The sequence below is a fragment of the Oncorhynchus gorbuscha genome, linkage group LG14, assembly GCF_021184085.1.
Source record: "Oncorhynchus gorbuscha isolate QuinsamMale2020 ecotype Even-year linkage group LG14, OgorEven_v1.0, whole genome shotgun sequence".
In the NCBI taxonomy this organism is placed as follows: Eukaryota; Metazoa; Chordata; class Actinopteri; order Salmoniformes; family Salmonidae; genus Oncorhynchus; species Oncorhynchus gorbuscha.
The window spans coordinates 5,369,682-5,385,283 of record NC_060186.1 but is presented as its reverse complement, the minus strand read 5'-3'; the positions used below and the strand labels follow the sequence as shown (position 1 = coordinate 5,385,283).

At 45.6% G+C, this 15,602-nt stretch overlaps 1 protein-coding gene across 2 annotated transcripts in view; it reads right to left on the bottom strand.

Annotated features, from left to right (window-relative positions):
• Positions 1-1,086: 1,086 nt before the first annotated feature.
• kcnc2 (potassium voltage-gated channel, Shaw-related subfamily, member 2) overlaps positions 1,087-15,602 on the bottom strand; it is a 92,485-nt gene continuing 77,969 nt past the window's right edge. Inside the window, exons 2-5 of one of the 2 annotated variants that reach the window (XM_046296815.1) lie at positions 11,116-12,055; positions 8,907-9,083; positions 3,501-3,591; positions 1,087-2,619 (exon numbers count right to left, since the gene is read on the bottom strand). In XM_046296815.1, coding sequence (XP_046152771.1) covers positions 3,533-3,591; positions 8,907-9,083; positions 11,116-12,055 — 1,176 coding nt within the window. In that variant the 3' untranslated portion in view covers positions 1,087-2,619; positions 3,501-3,532. Of the gene's footprint in view, positions 2,620-3,500; positions 3,592-4,926; positions 5,597-8,906; positions 9,084-11,115; positions 12,056-15,602 lie in introns of those variants that run through there. The other variant, XM_046296814.1, reaches the window with a different exon arrangement.

Genomic DNA, 15,602 nt, shown 5'->3' with positions numbered 1-15,602 from the left:
GTAGGTTGCTGTAGTACCCAGTTCACAGAGACTTTTAGTACAAGTCTTTCACTGTAGGTTGCAGTAGTACCCAGTTCACAGAGACTTTTAGTACAAGTCTTTCACTGTAGGTTGCTGTAGTACCCAGTTCACAGAGACTTTTAGTACAAGTCTTTCACTGTAGGTTGCTGTAGTACCCAGTTCACAGACTTTTAGTACAAGTCTTTCACTGTAGGTTGCAGTAGTACCCAGTTCACAGAGACTTTTAGTACAAGTCTTTCACTGTAGGTTGCAGTAGTACCCAGTTCACAGAGACTTTTAGTACAAGTCTTTCACTGTAGGTTGCTGTAGTACCCAGTTCACAGAGACTTTTAGTACAAGTCTTTCACTGTAGGTTGCTGTAGTACCCAGTTCACAGAGACTTTTAGTACAAGTCTTTCACTGTAGGTTGCTGTAGGGCCTAGTTCACAGACACTTGTCTGTGATGTTTCTCACGGCCAAGGAACAGTGCTCTGATGCTATATTCATAGTCACTATTTTGGTATTTAGAAAATTACAGTTGGTTTTCCCCACTGGCTGTCTAAGGATGTCTCGCGCTCGCTCTTAAGGGAGTTGGTTACAGCCCGGGGTGTGTGGAGTTTCTTCCCCTCTAAAACATACTCCATTCTCCAGCTGTTTACATCTCCATGACACACGTTTGCTGTTTCCATGGTGATGGGTGCAAAGATAGTTGGGATGTCTCTGAGTTACCGGCACGTAGGGGCTGATTGCCGCCGGACGCCAGCTGGAGAATTAGAGGCAGCACAGGAGATAGAACTGGGAAAAGGCATATCATTATCACAGCGACTGCTATCATTATCGTTGACGATAAGCCGTAGGAGTACAGGGTGATGCTAGATATCTGAATGAACATGGATCCTTCTTCAATTCGTCAACAGCGTAAAATGGTGTAGCTTGAACAAAGACAATTACAATGCAATTACCTGTGTGAGTCTTATGAAAAAGGATGGACCTTAGTTGGATCAGCGTTGTGCTATAGCCGTTCCCCTGTCAAAGACAGTACTTCTCCTGCATGTGTGTGAAGTAAAGAAACAACAATGCTTTAAAAGTTAAATATGTTTATGTGATTTTCTCACATGGCATTTCATTTTACACATCGCTTGGAACGTGATATATGTTGTCATCCTGTTTTACAATTTGACATGTTGTCTTTTTTCATAGCATGCACTTCAGAATGCCATCAAATGATCCACAGATACAGACTTCCAACTAGAATTGTCCTCACATTGAAAGATACAGAACATGAAGCTGGATCAAGCCCAAGTGACAGTTGTGGACGTAATGGAGAGAAACAGTGTTGGGATACTATGACTTTCACAAGTAAACCGAGCACTCCACAAGAGACACATAATTACATGTTCTGGATTCAAAAAAATAAACACATTTAAATCACTTTTGTCATAGAAGAATAGATACTGATTGGTGTCCCTTGACATTTCAAAGAGTTAAGCAGCATTGCACTACACAGAGAGTTGTGTGTGTGTGTGTGTGTGGGGGGGGGGTCCTCACTGTGCAGGTCACAGTATTCCAATCCCCCAATTACTGATGGTCTAAATCAACCCTCACTATCAAGTCAATGGAGGGGCGCTTTAGCATTGTCCTGTTATATAGGCTGTACTAGACCAGTGTATCATTTCTTGTGGCAGGTAGCTAAAATCACAGTGCAAATCGGTGTCTTTTGTTTGGGTGTCATTATTGCAAATTGTATCTGATTGTTGGGGTATGGTGTCCAGGATAACACATCTCTACAGGATAGTTTAAGCTTCCTTGTTATATGTGTTCAAACTAGCTGGAAGAGTGAAATGGGTCTCTTATAGGTTTTCATTTTTCTGCTTTACAACTGCATGTTGTCTAGATGTTACCCTGGAGTTCAAAACACACGCATGTAAACACACACCACAGCAATGTCATGGAATCCACCAAAACGTCTAAGGGAAACGAAAGCATTGATGAAACCCAATGTCACATTTATTCAACTTATCCCACGTTATTCTCTCTTCACTGTATATGAAGCAGAATTCACATATTAAATCAGTCCATTTTCAGAACACGTTGTGCCTGATGCATCATAATAACACTGATTACGAGGAGGGAAACCACGGAGACTGATTGATATGGAGGTCATGACCTTGTACCTGGCTCGCAATCCAGAGGACAGATGAGAGAGAGAGGAGCTCCTTGACCCATGTGCTGTATCATGTTATTATTTACAAACACAATATCTAGATAAAGCAGCTGGCCTCGTCTTCCAAGAAGGGTCCTTTTTTTCTTCTTCTTGTGACAGTTTTATGCTTCACTCAATATCCATGACATTGAGAATCTGGGAAAAAGACAACTTCCCGTGTCCCATCTATTCCCAGAATTCCAATTGACCTCAGTCTTGGACAGTTCCTGTTTTCCCAGGCAGCGTCATTGGACCTGACGCTTGTCAGTCAACAATCCTTCATCGATGTGAGTGTTCTGGTTGGTTCACGTCCTTGAGTGACGCTGTGTGATCCAACAGGATCCACACACCAATAGGTCTTGTTAGTCCACTGATTGGCTGATGACTGTCGTCATTCCAATAGGACACGTAAACGGCTAAACAGAATGTAAAGCAGGTCACATCTCTAAATATCAGAAATGCGTCTCTAATGATAATAATCTATAGTCATTATATACCAATAACCACATGCAGATTCATGCTATTTTTGTGTTCAGATATTTGCTTCTCATTTACAGTTTATATGTAATGATGATTATATACAAATCGATGGCATTCTATGAAGTCATGATCGTAAACACTCAATCAATGAACAGTATTGCAATGGGAGGGGGGGTGATTCAATAATTATTTTAATATAGAAATATGGAAAGCACCGGTCGTGAGCTTTTCGTTTGAATTAGGAGACAGTTTCTGTGTTCAGCAACTGTGAGATGCGTCTGACTATGTGCCAGTTGCTTAGCAACCTTCCTGCTACTAGTATAGACAAAGGATTGGGTGAGGCACATTGCTGAATGGTAATGTCCTCTGTCGTGCGACACACCTGTTAGCATCGGCAACAATTTGTGAGTAGTAAATTCTCTCATCAATAATGAATTACATCGCTATTAATAAAACAAAAGCTCTGTTTGATAGGACCATCAAAGGCATTCCTGCTGTCTTTTAAAGAATATACAGAAATGTGTGTGTGTGTGTCTAATGTGTGTGTGTGTGTCTGTGTCTAATGTGGTGTGTGTGCGTGCACACGCCTGTCAAATGTTTGTGTGTGTATATGAGTGCACATGCACGCATGTGTGTATAAAGCCACGAGTTATGATGCAGAGGGGGTGCCGATGTCATTTCCGTGACTACAATTGTTGAATTACCCCCTTCTGCACACACACTAAAACAAAAGGCCATTAGCCAGAGGTGACCACCAGGGATCAGCAGCACAGTGTTCAGCAGGCAGTTCACATGCCATTCAGAATGACAATGTTACCTTTCCACCAGGGATGTGCCTTCCCCCAGCAATTAAAGAATGCTGCTCTCTGCTTGCGTGAAACCAGTAAAGACAATCTCTTTGCAGTTATCTGTGAGTAAACAATATCAGAGACACTTCAGCTTGGCAACACAGCGATTGACAGTTCAATAAGATCACAGTAAAACATTTGAAACAGTAGCAAACCAGCATAGCCCACATGCAGAGAAAACAGAAAAACACTGTTGTGCATTTTATGTTGTGTGTTCAGTCCCCCAGGTGGAGGCCAATGGCACGATGCAGACACACAAGTCCCATGCACATTCCCACGGCCCAGGCCCACCGTTTCTAACCTGTCTTCTCTTTAGTTTTTATCTCTCCTTCTCTCTTTCTCACCACACCGCTGGTAGATGATTACACAGGATGATCCATGCAAACAGGATGACCGGGCCCAGCCAGAGGCAGGTGAGAGCAACAGGGTGGCAGGTGAGAGCAACAGGTTGGCAGGTGAGAGCAACAGGGTGGCAGGTGAGAGTGGCAGGTGAGAGGGTGGCAGGTGAGAGGGTGGCAGGTGAGAGCGACAGGGTGGCAGGTGAGAGCGACAGGGTGGCGGGTGAGAGCAACAGGGTGGCAGGTGAGAGCGACAGGGTGGCAGGTGAGAGTGACAGGGTGGCAGATCAGAGGGACAGGGTGGCAGGTGAGAGTGACAGGGTGGCAGGTCAGAGCAACAGGGTGGCAGGTCAGAGGGATAGGGTGGCAGGTGAGAGGGACAGGGTGGCAGGTGAGAGGGACAGGGTGGCAGGTCAGAGCAACAGGGTGGCAGGTGAGAGCGACGGGGTGGTAGGTGAGAGAGCGACAGGGTGGCAGGTGAGGTGGCAGGTGGCAGCGACAGGGTGGCAGGTGAGAGCGACAGGGTGGCAGGTGAGAGCGAGAGAGGACAGGTGAGCAAGGGATGGCAGGTGAGAGATATAGGGTGACAGGTGAGAGACAGTGTGGCAGGGTGGCAGGTGAGAGCAAGAGGATGGCAGGTGAGAGATATAGGGTGACAGGTGAGAGTGACAGGGTGGCAGGTGAGAGCGAGAGGATGGCAGGTGAGAGATATAGGGTGACAGGTGAGAGTGACAGGGTGACAGGTGAGAGCGAGAGGATGGCAGGTGAGAGATATAGGGTGACAGGTGAGAGTGACAGGGTGGCAGGTGAGAGCTAGAGAGTGACAGGTGAGAGCGAGAGGGTGGCAGGTGAGAGCGAGAGGGTGACAGGTGAGAGCGAGAGGGTGGCAGGTGAGAGCGAGAGGGTAGCAGGTGAGCGCTAGAGAGTGACAGGTGAGAGCGAGAGGGTGGCAGGTGAGAGCAAGAGAGTGACAGGTGAGAGCGAGAGGGTGGCAGGTGAGAGCAAGAGAGTGACAGGTGAGAGCGAGAGGGTGGCAGGTGAGAGCAAGAGAGTGACAGGTGAGAGCGAGAAGGTGGCAGGTGAGAGCGTGTGAATCAAGACATAGTCCATGACAAGTTCCCCCCCCACCCCCACAAAATAAAGTGACATTTTTCTTATTTTTTATGGAAGCACGTATGTTCTAAGTATCTAAATATAGCAACATGTAAATCTCCCTGATTATGAATACGTATTTACTAAATGTTGTGGCTGCTACTTTTAGAGCCACCATTCAAGAGTCCTTTTATTGCCATTATTAAAGTACAACAAAACTGAAGTAATGGGAATTCAAAGTGATGCACAGCTAAGCTACTTCAAGGGTGGACACCACATCTACAGTTCAAAGCAACGTTTGTATGGAAGAGGAGAAGAGCAGGGTTAGTCTGTGGTCGAAACCACTAAGGTTAGTCTCTAAAGTAGCTAACAACATTCACAAAGTATATTATATGATTCCAGGATGCTACAGAGAGCTAACGCCTATGAAGCTGGCTTCTGTCGGGTGTTTTGGGGGTGGGGGAGGGGAGTGTGCTCAGCCTCGCTCTGGGCCGGGACTCACAGGACGGATGGTATTGGGGAGCGGGAACGCCTCAGGGGGCACGGTGAACTGTAGGGTGAGGTCACTGGAGACAGCCTCAGGGCGTTACCAGCCAAGCCCGCTATGTTGCTTAAGCTTGGGGATTTCTCACAGCCTTCGGAAGAGTGGGCGAGGGCGCAGGAACGGGACATGAACACACACAGGCACGCGGTCAAGTATTCCAAGTCCAAGCCAGCCACGTGAATGAAACAAGACAGGAGACGGGAGTGAGACAGAGCAGCAGTACATACATACGGTGATTCATGCACATATGTAGTTTCTCATGACACATGTCAGACGGCAAATGTCCATTTAATTGAATATGTTGACAGAACTTTGCTTTAATTACTGCTTTTGAAGTTATGCCAATATGAATGTCTCATATAATGGCATCATTACTATGTTTTGTCACACACAATTTATTCAAGCAATAATCTCATACAGATGTGTTCGTATTTCAATTGCTAATTAAATATATATATCAGGCTAAAAACTGCTTTTCATTCAGGAGCTCTAGGATTTGTGCTGATGTGGACAAAGTCTCTGAAATAAAGCCAGCATCAAAAACACAGGGCGTGCAAATGTAAAATAACTGTGCTTAAATGTAAAATAACTGTGCTTAAATGTAAAATAACTGTTTAAATGTAAAATAACTGTTTAAATGTAAAATAACTGTTTAAATGTAAAATAACTGCGTTTAAATGTAAAATAACTGCGTTTAAATGTAAAATAACTGCGTTTAAATGTAAAATAACTGCGTTTAAATGTAAAGCAAGATGATGAGGAGTATGATGATTGTGGAAATGACGCTGATGATAATGGAAAGAGAACTGATGAGCCTGTAATAATGACTGTGATGATAGACAGTAATCAGGGAAATATCACACTATCCTTAAATGGCCTGATCAGCAGGTGGTGCACACCAACTAAATGTACATTCATTTCTATCAGCAGTCCTTTTTAAATGTCCAGACGCCAGTGAGAAACAAACAAACGACAAACCAGCCAGACCATTAACAGAGCTGGCCAATCAGCTGGCACAAAGACAGAGGGAGAGGAAGAAAGACAAGCTAATGGGATTGCAGCATCATTACCATACTGTAGATGGATCCATTTGTTTCAGCGTTTACTCAAAAGGGACGGCACGCAAATGAGTCCGCTTCAGAACCAGCCGAGCTGCCAGAACAAAGGGCAGCTTCAGCTTGTGCCGACAGGTAGTGCCGGGGACTAGAAAGGACCTCATGTTTTATGCATTAATCGCTGCACTGCTGCGACCGCCACCGCCGGCTGAGGAGGCTGAGACGAGGGCACAGCTGGACGCTCGCCTTGTGGCACCCAACTGTTCCATAGCCCATGATGAAGCAGAGTCGCTGTGGTGGGCACGGGACCAGGTGGTGGGAGGCCCAGGGTTGTCTCACGCCTGGCAGATTGCCTCAAGACCCAGGTGGGCTGAGCATGGCACAGCACTGTCTCGGTCAACACGTGGGGGGCTGTGAGGTTTATGAGTTGGTACCCCAGAGAGATTTACTGACTGGCTTTGTGTGTGTCTCGTGTAATGGAAGGTTGAGTTAAACAGGAGCACCAACTGTGCAGACATCAGAGCTGCTCTAAGTCAATATCAAATCAATTAATCAACATAACAATGTGAACCATAGAATGAATCATAATAAGAAAAGACTCCTGCAACAGTTAAAAGTATCCTATAGTAATAATGCTATAATTAACATTAACCCCAAATGACAGTTATAACCATGTCCTTCTCCAATTACACACAGAGGAGTGGGTTGATTGCCAGGCCATACAGCAGACCCAGTGTAAGCATGAGATTTAGATTGCCTTCTGGAGAGGCAGTTCACTTCTGATAAGAGGCAATTAGCCAAAGCGTAACGGAGTTCCATATTACAGTGTAGAATAGATTAACACACAGCAATAATTGCTCAAGATGACAGAGATAAAGCTTGGGAATTAAGACAGTGAAGCACGATTTAGACCTAAACGTTCATTAGGCCCGAAATGTAATTTCTCATTCCAACAAAAAGGTTATTTTGAAGACACTATACAGTATGGTAATGACTTCTAACTCAACACAGGCACCTGTACAAACAGCAGGTCATCCTAACTCAACACAGGCACCTGTACAAACAGCAGGTCATTCTAACTCAACACAGGCACCTGTACAAACAGCAGGTCATTATAACTCAGCACAGGCACCTGTACAAACAGCAGGTCATTCTAACTCAACACAGGCACCTGTACAAACAGCAGGTCATTCTAACTCAACACAGGCACCTGTACAAACAGCAGGTCATTCTAACTCAACGCAGGCATCACCTGTACAAACAGCAGGTCATTCTAACTCAACACAGGCACCTGTACAAACAGCAGGTCATTCTAACTCAATGCAGGCATCACCTGTACAAACAGCAGGTCATTCTAACTCAACACAGGCACCTGTACAACCAGAAGGTCATTCTAACTCAACACAGGCATCACCTGTACAAACAGAAGGTCATTCTAACTCAACACAGGCATCACCTGTACAAACAGCAGGTCATTCTAACTCAACACAGGCACCTGTACAAACAGAAGGTCATTCTAACTCAACACAGGCATCACCTGTACAAACAGAAGGTCATTCTAACTCAACACAGGCATCACCTGTACATTATATTTCTATTGTTTCTATTTGTCTAGTGTTTAGTATTGTTCTGTGTTGTGTTCTTTAGCCTACATTTTAGTGACAGCATTTAGCATGCCTTTCAAAGATAGAAGGCTTGTCGCGTAATTTGTCTGCTCTGTCTGGTGCTGCAGATGGATACTACCTTCCAGATGACCTTTAGGACACAGTGGTGGGAAGACTGGGTCACCACACAACATGACCTTTCCATAGACACACTACAGGACTGCGCCACTCCAACATCCCCCTATAGCCTCAGGCTGGATTACATTAGCAGACGAGGGCCTCTGTCTTCCTCCCTTTTCCTGGGAGGAATTCAACATGTGGGCAGATACAGGAAGGAGACTTTTCATGGATCATCTGATTGTTGTCCATATCCCAAGGGGTGAGTAGTGTCAACTGAATGTAGCAGTAGATATCCCTTATCACACAAGATAGGCTAGTGGATTAGGTTTGGTGGCGGTATTTTAGTGACCGATACCACAAATGAAGCCCCACGGCCTTGAATGAGCAATGACAGAACCGCCTAAATGATTTAGTTATGAATCACCGTTAATGAATGATGATTTATGAATTCCCAATAATGATGTAACAATGAATCATGGATCATGGATAAATGGAAGAACATGACATTGACATTTGCCATGCCTTTCAAAACCAAACAAAAGCCATGAAAATAGACACGTCCATGATGACGGATGCTGATGCACATGCATAAAGATCCTGAGCCAGAGGGGTGGTGCAGTACCTGTCTTCCTGACCCCACCGTCGGCTGGGCAGGTGTAGTCACTGGCAGCCAGCAGGAAGCACGTCCCCCCACTCCTCCGCTCCTGCTCTGGGGTGCTGGACCTGCGCATGGGGACCCTCTCCTCTGTGCTGGGGGACATGGTGAGATCACTGCCTCCACTGCCGTCCCCTGACAGCACTGGTGACCGCAGGGAGAGAGAAGGAGGGGCAGGAGGAGGGGTTAAGGGTGGTAGGGCGGAAGAGGGGGCGAGAAAAGGCAGGTCAAGGGATCGAATCAGGACACATCAAACAGCCTCCCACATCAAGAGTGCTTGCCAAATGCCACGAGGACCAGGCGCGCTGGGGGACAAGGGTCAAAGGTGAAATAGACAGGACCCCAATCGATGGTGTCAACGCACCTAGTGTCTGCCTATAAAAGAGCTTGCCAATGTCAAAACAAAACAGGCTGAAATGTAGCATTTATCACATCTTATAATGAAAAGGCTTAGTTAGGATTAATCTATTAAAACAATTCCACTTTGAATTCAGCATACCATTTGATGTGTCCTCGGATGGGGCCACAGTGTCTCCTGACCCCTCCTGTCTCAGCCTCCAGTATTTATGCTGCAGTAGTTTATGTGTCGGGGGGCTAGGGTCAGTTTGTTTATCTGGAGTACTTCTCCTGTCCTATTCGGTGTCCTGTGTAAATCTAAGTGTGCGTTCTCTAATTCTCTCCTTCTCTCCTTCTTTCTCTCTCTCGGAGGACCTGAGCCCTAGAACCATGCCCCAGGACTACCTGACATGATGACTCCTTGCTGTCCCCAGTCCACCTGGCCATGCTGCTGCTCCAGTTTCAACTGGCCTGGGCCCTAGGACCATGTCCCAGGACTACCTGACATGAGGACTCCTTGCTGTCCCCAGTCCACCTGGCCATGCTCCTGCTCCAGTTTCAACTGTTCTGCCTTACTATTATTCAACCATGCTGGTCATTTATGAACATTTGAACATCTTGGCCACGTTCTGTTATAATCTCCACCCGGCACAGCCAGAAGAGGACTGGCCACCCCACATATGCTCTCTCTAATTCTCTCTTTCTTTCTCTCTCTCGGAGGACCTGAGCCCTAGGACCGTGCCCCAGGACTACCTGACATGATGGCTCCTTGCTGTCCCCAGTCCACCTGACTGTGCTGCTGCTCCAGTTTCAACTGTTCTGCCTTATTATTATTTGACCATGCTGGTCATTTATGAACATTTGAACATCTTGGTCATTTTCTGTTATAATCTCTACCCGGCACAGCCAGAAGAGGACTGGCCACCCCACATAGCCCGGTTCCTCTCTAGGTTTCTTCCTAGGTTTTGGCCTTTCTAGGGAGTTTTTCCTAGCCACCGTGCTTTTACACCTGCATTGTTTGCTGTTTGGGGTTTTAGGCTGGGTTTCTGTACAGCACTTTGAGATATCAGCTGATGTACGAAGGGCTATATAAATAAATTTGATTTGATTTGATTGCACTCAGCATGTTAAGAATAAATAGCCAATGCTATTGTCTGCATTTCAAATGACCCCCCCCCCCAAAAAAAGTAAATCATGCTGGCTTCTCAAAAGATTTCACATGTGTGTGAATACATTTATTAAAGCATGTCTAGTTCTGAACTTATTAAATGTTAATATTTCACATCTAATAAAGCAACATATTGCACTGAAACCAGAGCATGTGCATACCCTGAGGAATTTCTGGATTATAGTTCAAAGAAACTAAGGAGACAAGGGTCAACACTCATTTCCATCAATATCAGATGTGTCAGAGTGATTTACAGATGAACGGCTGCAGGGGAAAAACGGCCACCTACAGTCAAGTCACAAATGAACAATCCCTACTTTAAAACCTTAAGAGTCAAACGCTTTTTCTGTTTTCGTACAAAATCTTATTAGTGAAGAAATATTTCACAGCAATCAGTCTCATCTCCGACCCATCAATTCCTTTCGCATCATTCTCTTATCTCCGTGGCAACAGAAGTGCAAAACATTCTAAGCACATCAGTGGTGCTAGAGTCTCTCAAGAGGAAAACCATGTGTAAACCCATGTGTCTGTTAAAAGGCCACTGTTTTCCACCTGAATGAGATCCCTTATAGATTCTCCCCTTGCCCCCCCCTTCTGTCTATACATGAATAACCCCTAACCACCTGACAAATTCCACCTTAAGATACAATGGTGGTGTGCTGGCGGTCTCACCTGATTGGTTGCGCTCCAGCACCCTGCTCCCCTGCATGTTGCAGACGTCCCCCTGGGGGCTGTTGCAGGTGGTGTTGAGGTCTACTTTGAGGCAGGTTGGGGATCCCCCCAGTGCGACCTGGGGGATGTGCCTCTTCCTCTTCTTGGGAAGCTTCTGCTTGGCCATGGCCAGCGAGTAGTACATTCCAAAGTTGTTGACGATGACGGGCACAGGCATGGCTATCGTCAGCACGCCCGCCAGGGCGCACAGCGCGCCCACCAGCATGCCCGACCACGTCTGTGGGTACATGTCACCATAACCCAGCGTGGTCATGGTGACCACGGCCCACCAGAAGCCGATGGGGATGTTCTTGAACATGGTGTGTTCGCCAGCCGTGGGGTCGTTGGGGTTGGCGCCGATGCGCTCAGCGTAGTAGATTGCAGTGGCAAAGATAAGCACACCTAGGGCGAGGAAGATGATGAGGAGGAGGAACTCGTTGGTGCTAGCCTTCAAGGTGTGACCCAGCACCCGCAGCCCCACGAAGTGTCGCGTCAGCTTGAAGATACGCAGGATCCTGACAAACCTTACCACTCTGAGGAAGCCCAAGACATCCTTAGCTGCTTTAGATGACAGTCCGCTTAAGCCTACCTCCAGGTAGAAAGGCAGGATAGCCACAAAGTCGATTATGTTGAGCAGGCTCTTGACAAACTCCAGCTTGTCTGGGCTGAAGATGACACGCACCATGAACTCCAGGGTGAACCAAAGAACGCAGACACCCTCCACGTAGGTGAGAGCTGGGTCCGTCTCGATAATGTAATCAGGACCCAGGTCTGGCAGGCTGCCGTTGAGCACCGCCTCAGACTTGTTGATGATGGTGATGGTGTTGAATGCCTCATGGGTCTCCAGGCAGAAGGTGGTGATCGAGACCAGGATGAAGAACAAGGAGGCAAAGGCCACAAACTGGAGAAGAGGAGATGAGATAAGGAGAGAGAGGGGGGAGATTAGAGAGAGAGGGAGGGGGAGATTAGAGAGAGAGGGAATTAGAGAGACTTTTGAATGTCAAACTCTGTTGTGTCATTGCAGCTCATAAAGCATAATATATGCAATCTGGATAACCTTCTATTTACTCATTAATTTATTCCCTCATCACACAGAGAAAGAAAGAGAGAGAGAAAGAGAGAGAAAGAAAGAGAGAGAAAAAAAGAAAGAAAGAAATAGAGAAAGAAATAGAGAGGGGAGGGAGGGAGGGAGGGAGGGAGGGAGGGAGGGAGGGAGGGAGGGAGGGAGGGAGGGAGGGAGGGAGGGAGGGAGGGAGGGAGGGAGGGAGGGAGAACCATAGCAACGTTAATTAACATCACCTAAATCGAATACAATACACTCCATAGAGAGAGAGAGAACAATCTATTATTACTAGCAATAAACCCAGCCAGTGGCTCACTGGGCTGTGGCCTGGCAGTCTTAATGCAGTTAAACCTGCTAACTGGCCCACTCATTCCCTCAAACCTATCGGTGTAGGTTCATTGATGCAGAAGGGCATACAGTATTCAAGTCTTAAAAAACGTTCAGTCACTGTTATAAAGTGTGTTGGAGTGAATGAGGTGTCATCCTGTTGAGTGGATGAGGAAAGATCTGTCCAGTCCATTTGGTAGCCTGTCTGTTTCTGCCATCATGCCACTCCTTTCCACCCTGTCGTGCCATGTTTGGTTTGCATGACCGTATGGAGTAGGTAAGAGCTCAAACAGAGAAAGGATCAGGCTGGGTTTTTGTTCAGCACGTGAGTCACAAATTGTAACAAATATATTTCTAAAAAGCCATATACAAAAAGGAATAGTTGATTGAGGGATCTCATTGTCTGCGTTTAAACAGGTAGCACAATTCAGATGTTTTTCCTCTCCACTATTTGGTCTTTTGACCAATCACATCAGATCTTTGGGTCATAAGACACCAATTAGTATGGAAATGCAGCCCTTGTCCTCCACATTACGGATTTACAATCCAGCCCCAATGACTGAGTAGAAAGCGGTATAGAATTGTCGTTCTACACAGCACACGCCCACATCCTCTGTGTAATGGACTCAGACCTCTTCAGGTCAGTTCAGATTGTCTCTCGAAAACTAGTCTGTACACATTGCTTTAGATGAGCAGAGTGGCACAAGGGAATTCAGCTTATAGGTTAGTCAATAACAAATATTTCAGTTGAATGTAGCTAAAGGTAATAACTACAAAAGGAAATCCTTGAAGTATATTATTTTCTAATATAATAGACAACAACAAAACATTATTTTTTACATGTGGTGAATGTCAACCTTATATTAGTCCAGAAAAACCCCTAAATAATAAAGCAATTGTGTGATTTTAACCAAAATATCTGTCACGCCCTGACCTTAGAGATCCTTTTTATTCTCTATGTTCGGTTAGGTCAGGGTGTGACTCGGGTTGGAAAGTCTATGTTTTCAATTTCTTTGTTTTGGCCGAGGGTGGTTCCCAATCAGAGGCAGCTGTCTATCGTTGTCTCTGATTGGGGATCACATATAAGTTGTTATTTTCCTTTTGGGTTTTGTGGGATCTTGTTTTCTGTTTAGTGTCTGTACCTGGCAGAACTGTGTGCGTTCGTTTTCACTTTTGTTATTTTGTTTGAGTGTTTTTTGAAAATAAAAATCATGAACACTTTCCACGCTGCGCTCTGGTCCACTCCTTTCGACGAGAGCCGTTACAATATCGATGCAGAGAGAGAGAGAGAGTCAGTGACAGAGACATAGAAGGATATATATTCCTAGGAATGAGTCACCTTTTAATTAAACATCAGCTGTTGGTGAGACACAGTGAAGATTCTTTAATCAGTCTCTCTGTCCACTGCCTATCCCTCTGTTTCAGTCTTCACGAGCTGAAATCTCTCTGTCACTCACAAAACATATCTCAGGGCACAGTGCCCCCACGGCAAAGTCAAGCAGAGACACGGATGACTAAATAGCCCTCATTGGTCCTATTCATTAACCCCTGTATAACGATATGCCCTGATGGTTGGAAAGCAAGTTCAGGGAGTGAGTGTTTTAATAAAATAAATGGACCATAATACAAAACAAGAAACACTAACAGAACACAGACATCCAACCGAAAAAGAAACAATGATGCCTGGGGAAGGAACCAAAGGGAGTGACATATATAGGCAAGGTAATCAGGGAAGTGATGGAGTCCAGGTGAGTCTGATGACGCGCAGGTGCGCGTAACGATGGTGACAGGTGTGCGCCATAACGAGCAGCCTGGTGACCTAGAGGCTGGAGAGGGAGCACACGTGACACCCTGGGTCTAGTTTACTGACCAAAACCTTGTCTTTATGGACAAGCCACAGGAAGTGGGAGACGCCAGTGGGATTGATTTCATTGGGACTATGTTGTACAGCCTCAGTGGCAGAGATTGTGACCTTTCTGGTTTACATGCATCCCTATCCATGTTTTTATGACTACCGTGAAACATTCAATGAATTAGTGTATTCTTCAGTGGAAGGCTTTCAGCTTTGCCCTTTAAAAGTAGCCACTGTATGTATGAATGTCAACAGCATGGTCGCTACACAAAACAATTTACTTCAGAATGTCCACTGCAGCCAGACCTGATTTCCTTGGCAGACAAACTTCAGTCTGTTTGACCCAGATGTGTAGACTGTGTGCGCGGGCGTATGCATTTGTGTTTGTATGTGCAAATAGGCTGGGTCCAGAGAGGTGCACAAATTGCTCCTCCCCTCCCTCCATCGCTCTCCCTCCATCTCTCCTAGAGCTCAGAGGAAGTGGTTTCACACCCTCCCTTGTTTTGAATTGTATGCGTTTCTGGTAGAGCACTATCTAGGGAATAGTGTCCCATTTGGAACGCAGCCTATGACTCATGCAGTCTCAGAACGTCATTCTGCACTCATAAAGTGTTTCTGTGCATTCATCCTGGCAGTCACTGGTTGCATGCAGCCTTTTCACATGTATTATTTATGTCTATTCCAGAACGTGACTTTATTTTATTCATAAACTTTCTGTATTTTTTTCACCAGGAGGACAAGTTCTAAAAAGGCAGCAGGCATCAGGCAACTGAGAGAAACTATAAATGAAAACTCCTGAATTTACTTTGCAAAGTTAACAAGCATTCGTTGTTACAGAACCGAGGTACTAGCTATTTAATAATGGATCTCTAGAGCGAGCCAAGTGAATAGTCAAGGCCGCAACAGAACAGAACATGAAATCGTGAAGCACATTTACCATTTTAGGAGGCAGGCACGGGAGCCATACAATGGACAGTAGCTCAGATGTTTAGTGATTTACAATGTGCCGCAGCACCATCTGTTCCAGACAACATCTTTACTTTCCAGAGTTTCACAAAAGCCTTCATGTTTTTCTACTGCATCTATTTCAACATAATAATGAGCAGATTCATAACACACTTCCCCCTAACCACAATCTTGTGCAACTTAGGCACAAAAACACCACTTTGACCAGAAATACTGTGCGGCGGTATCAACAACAGCCAG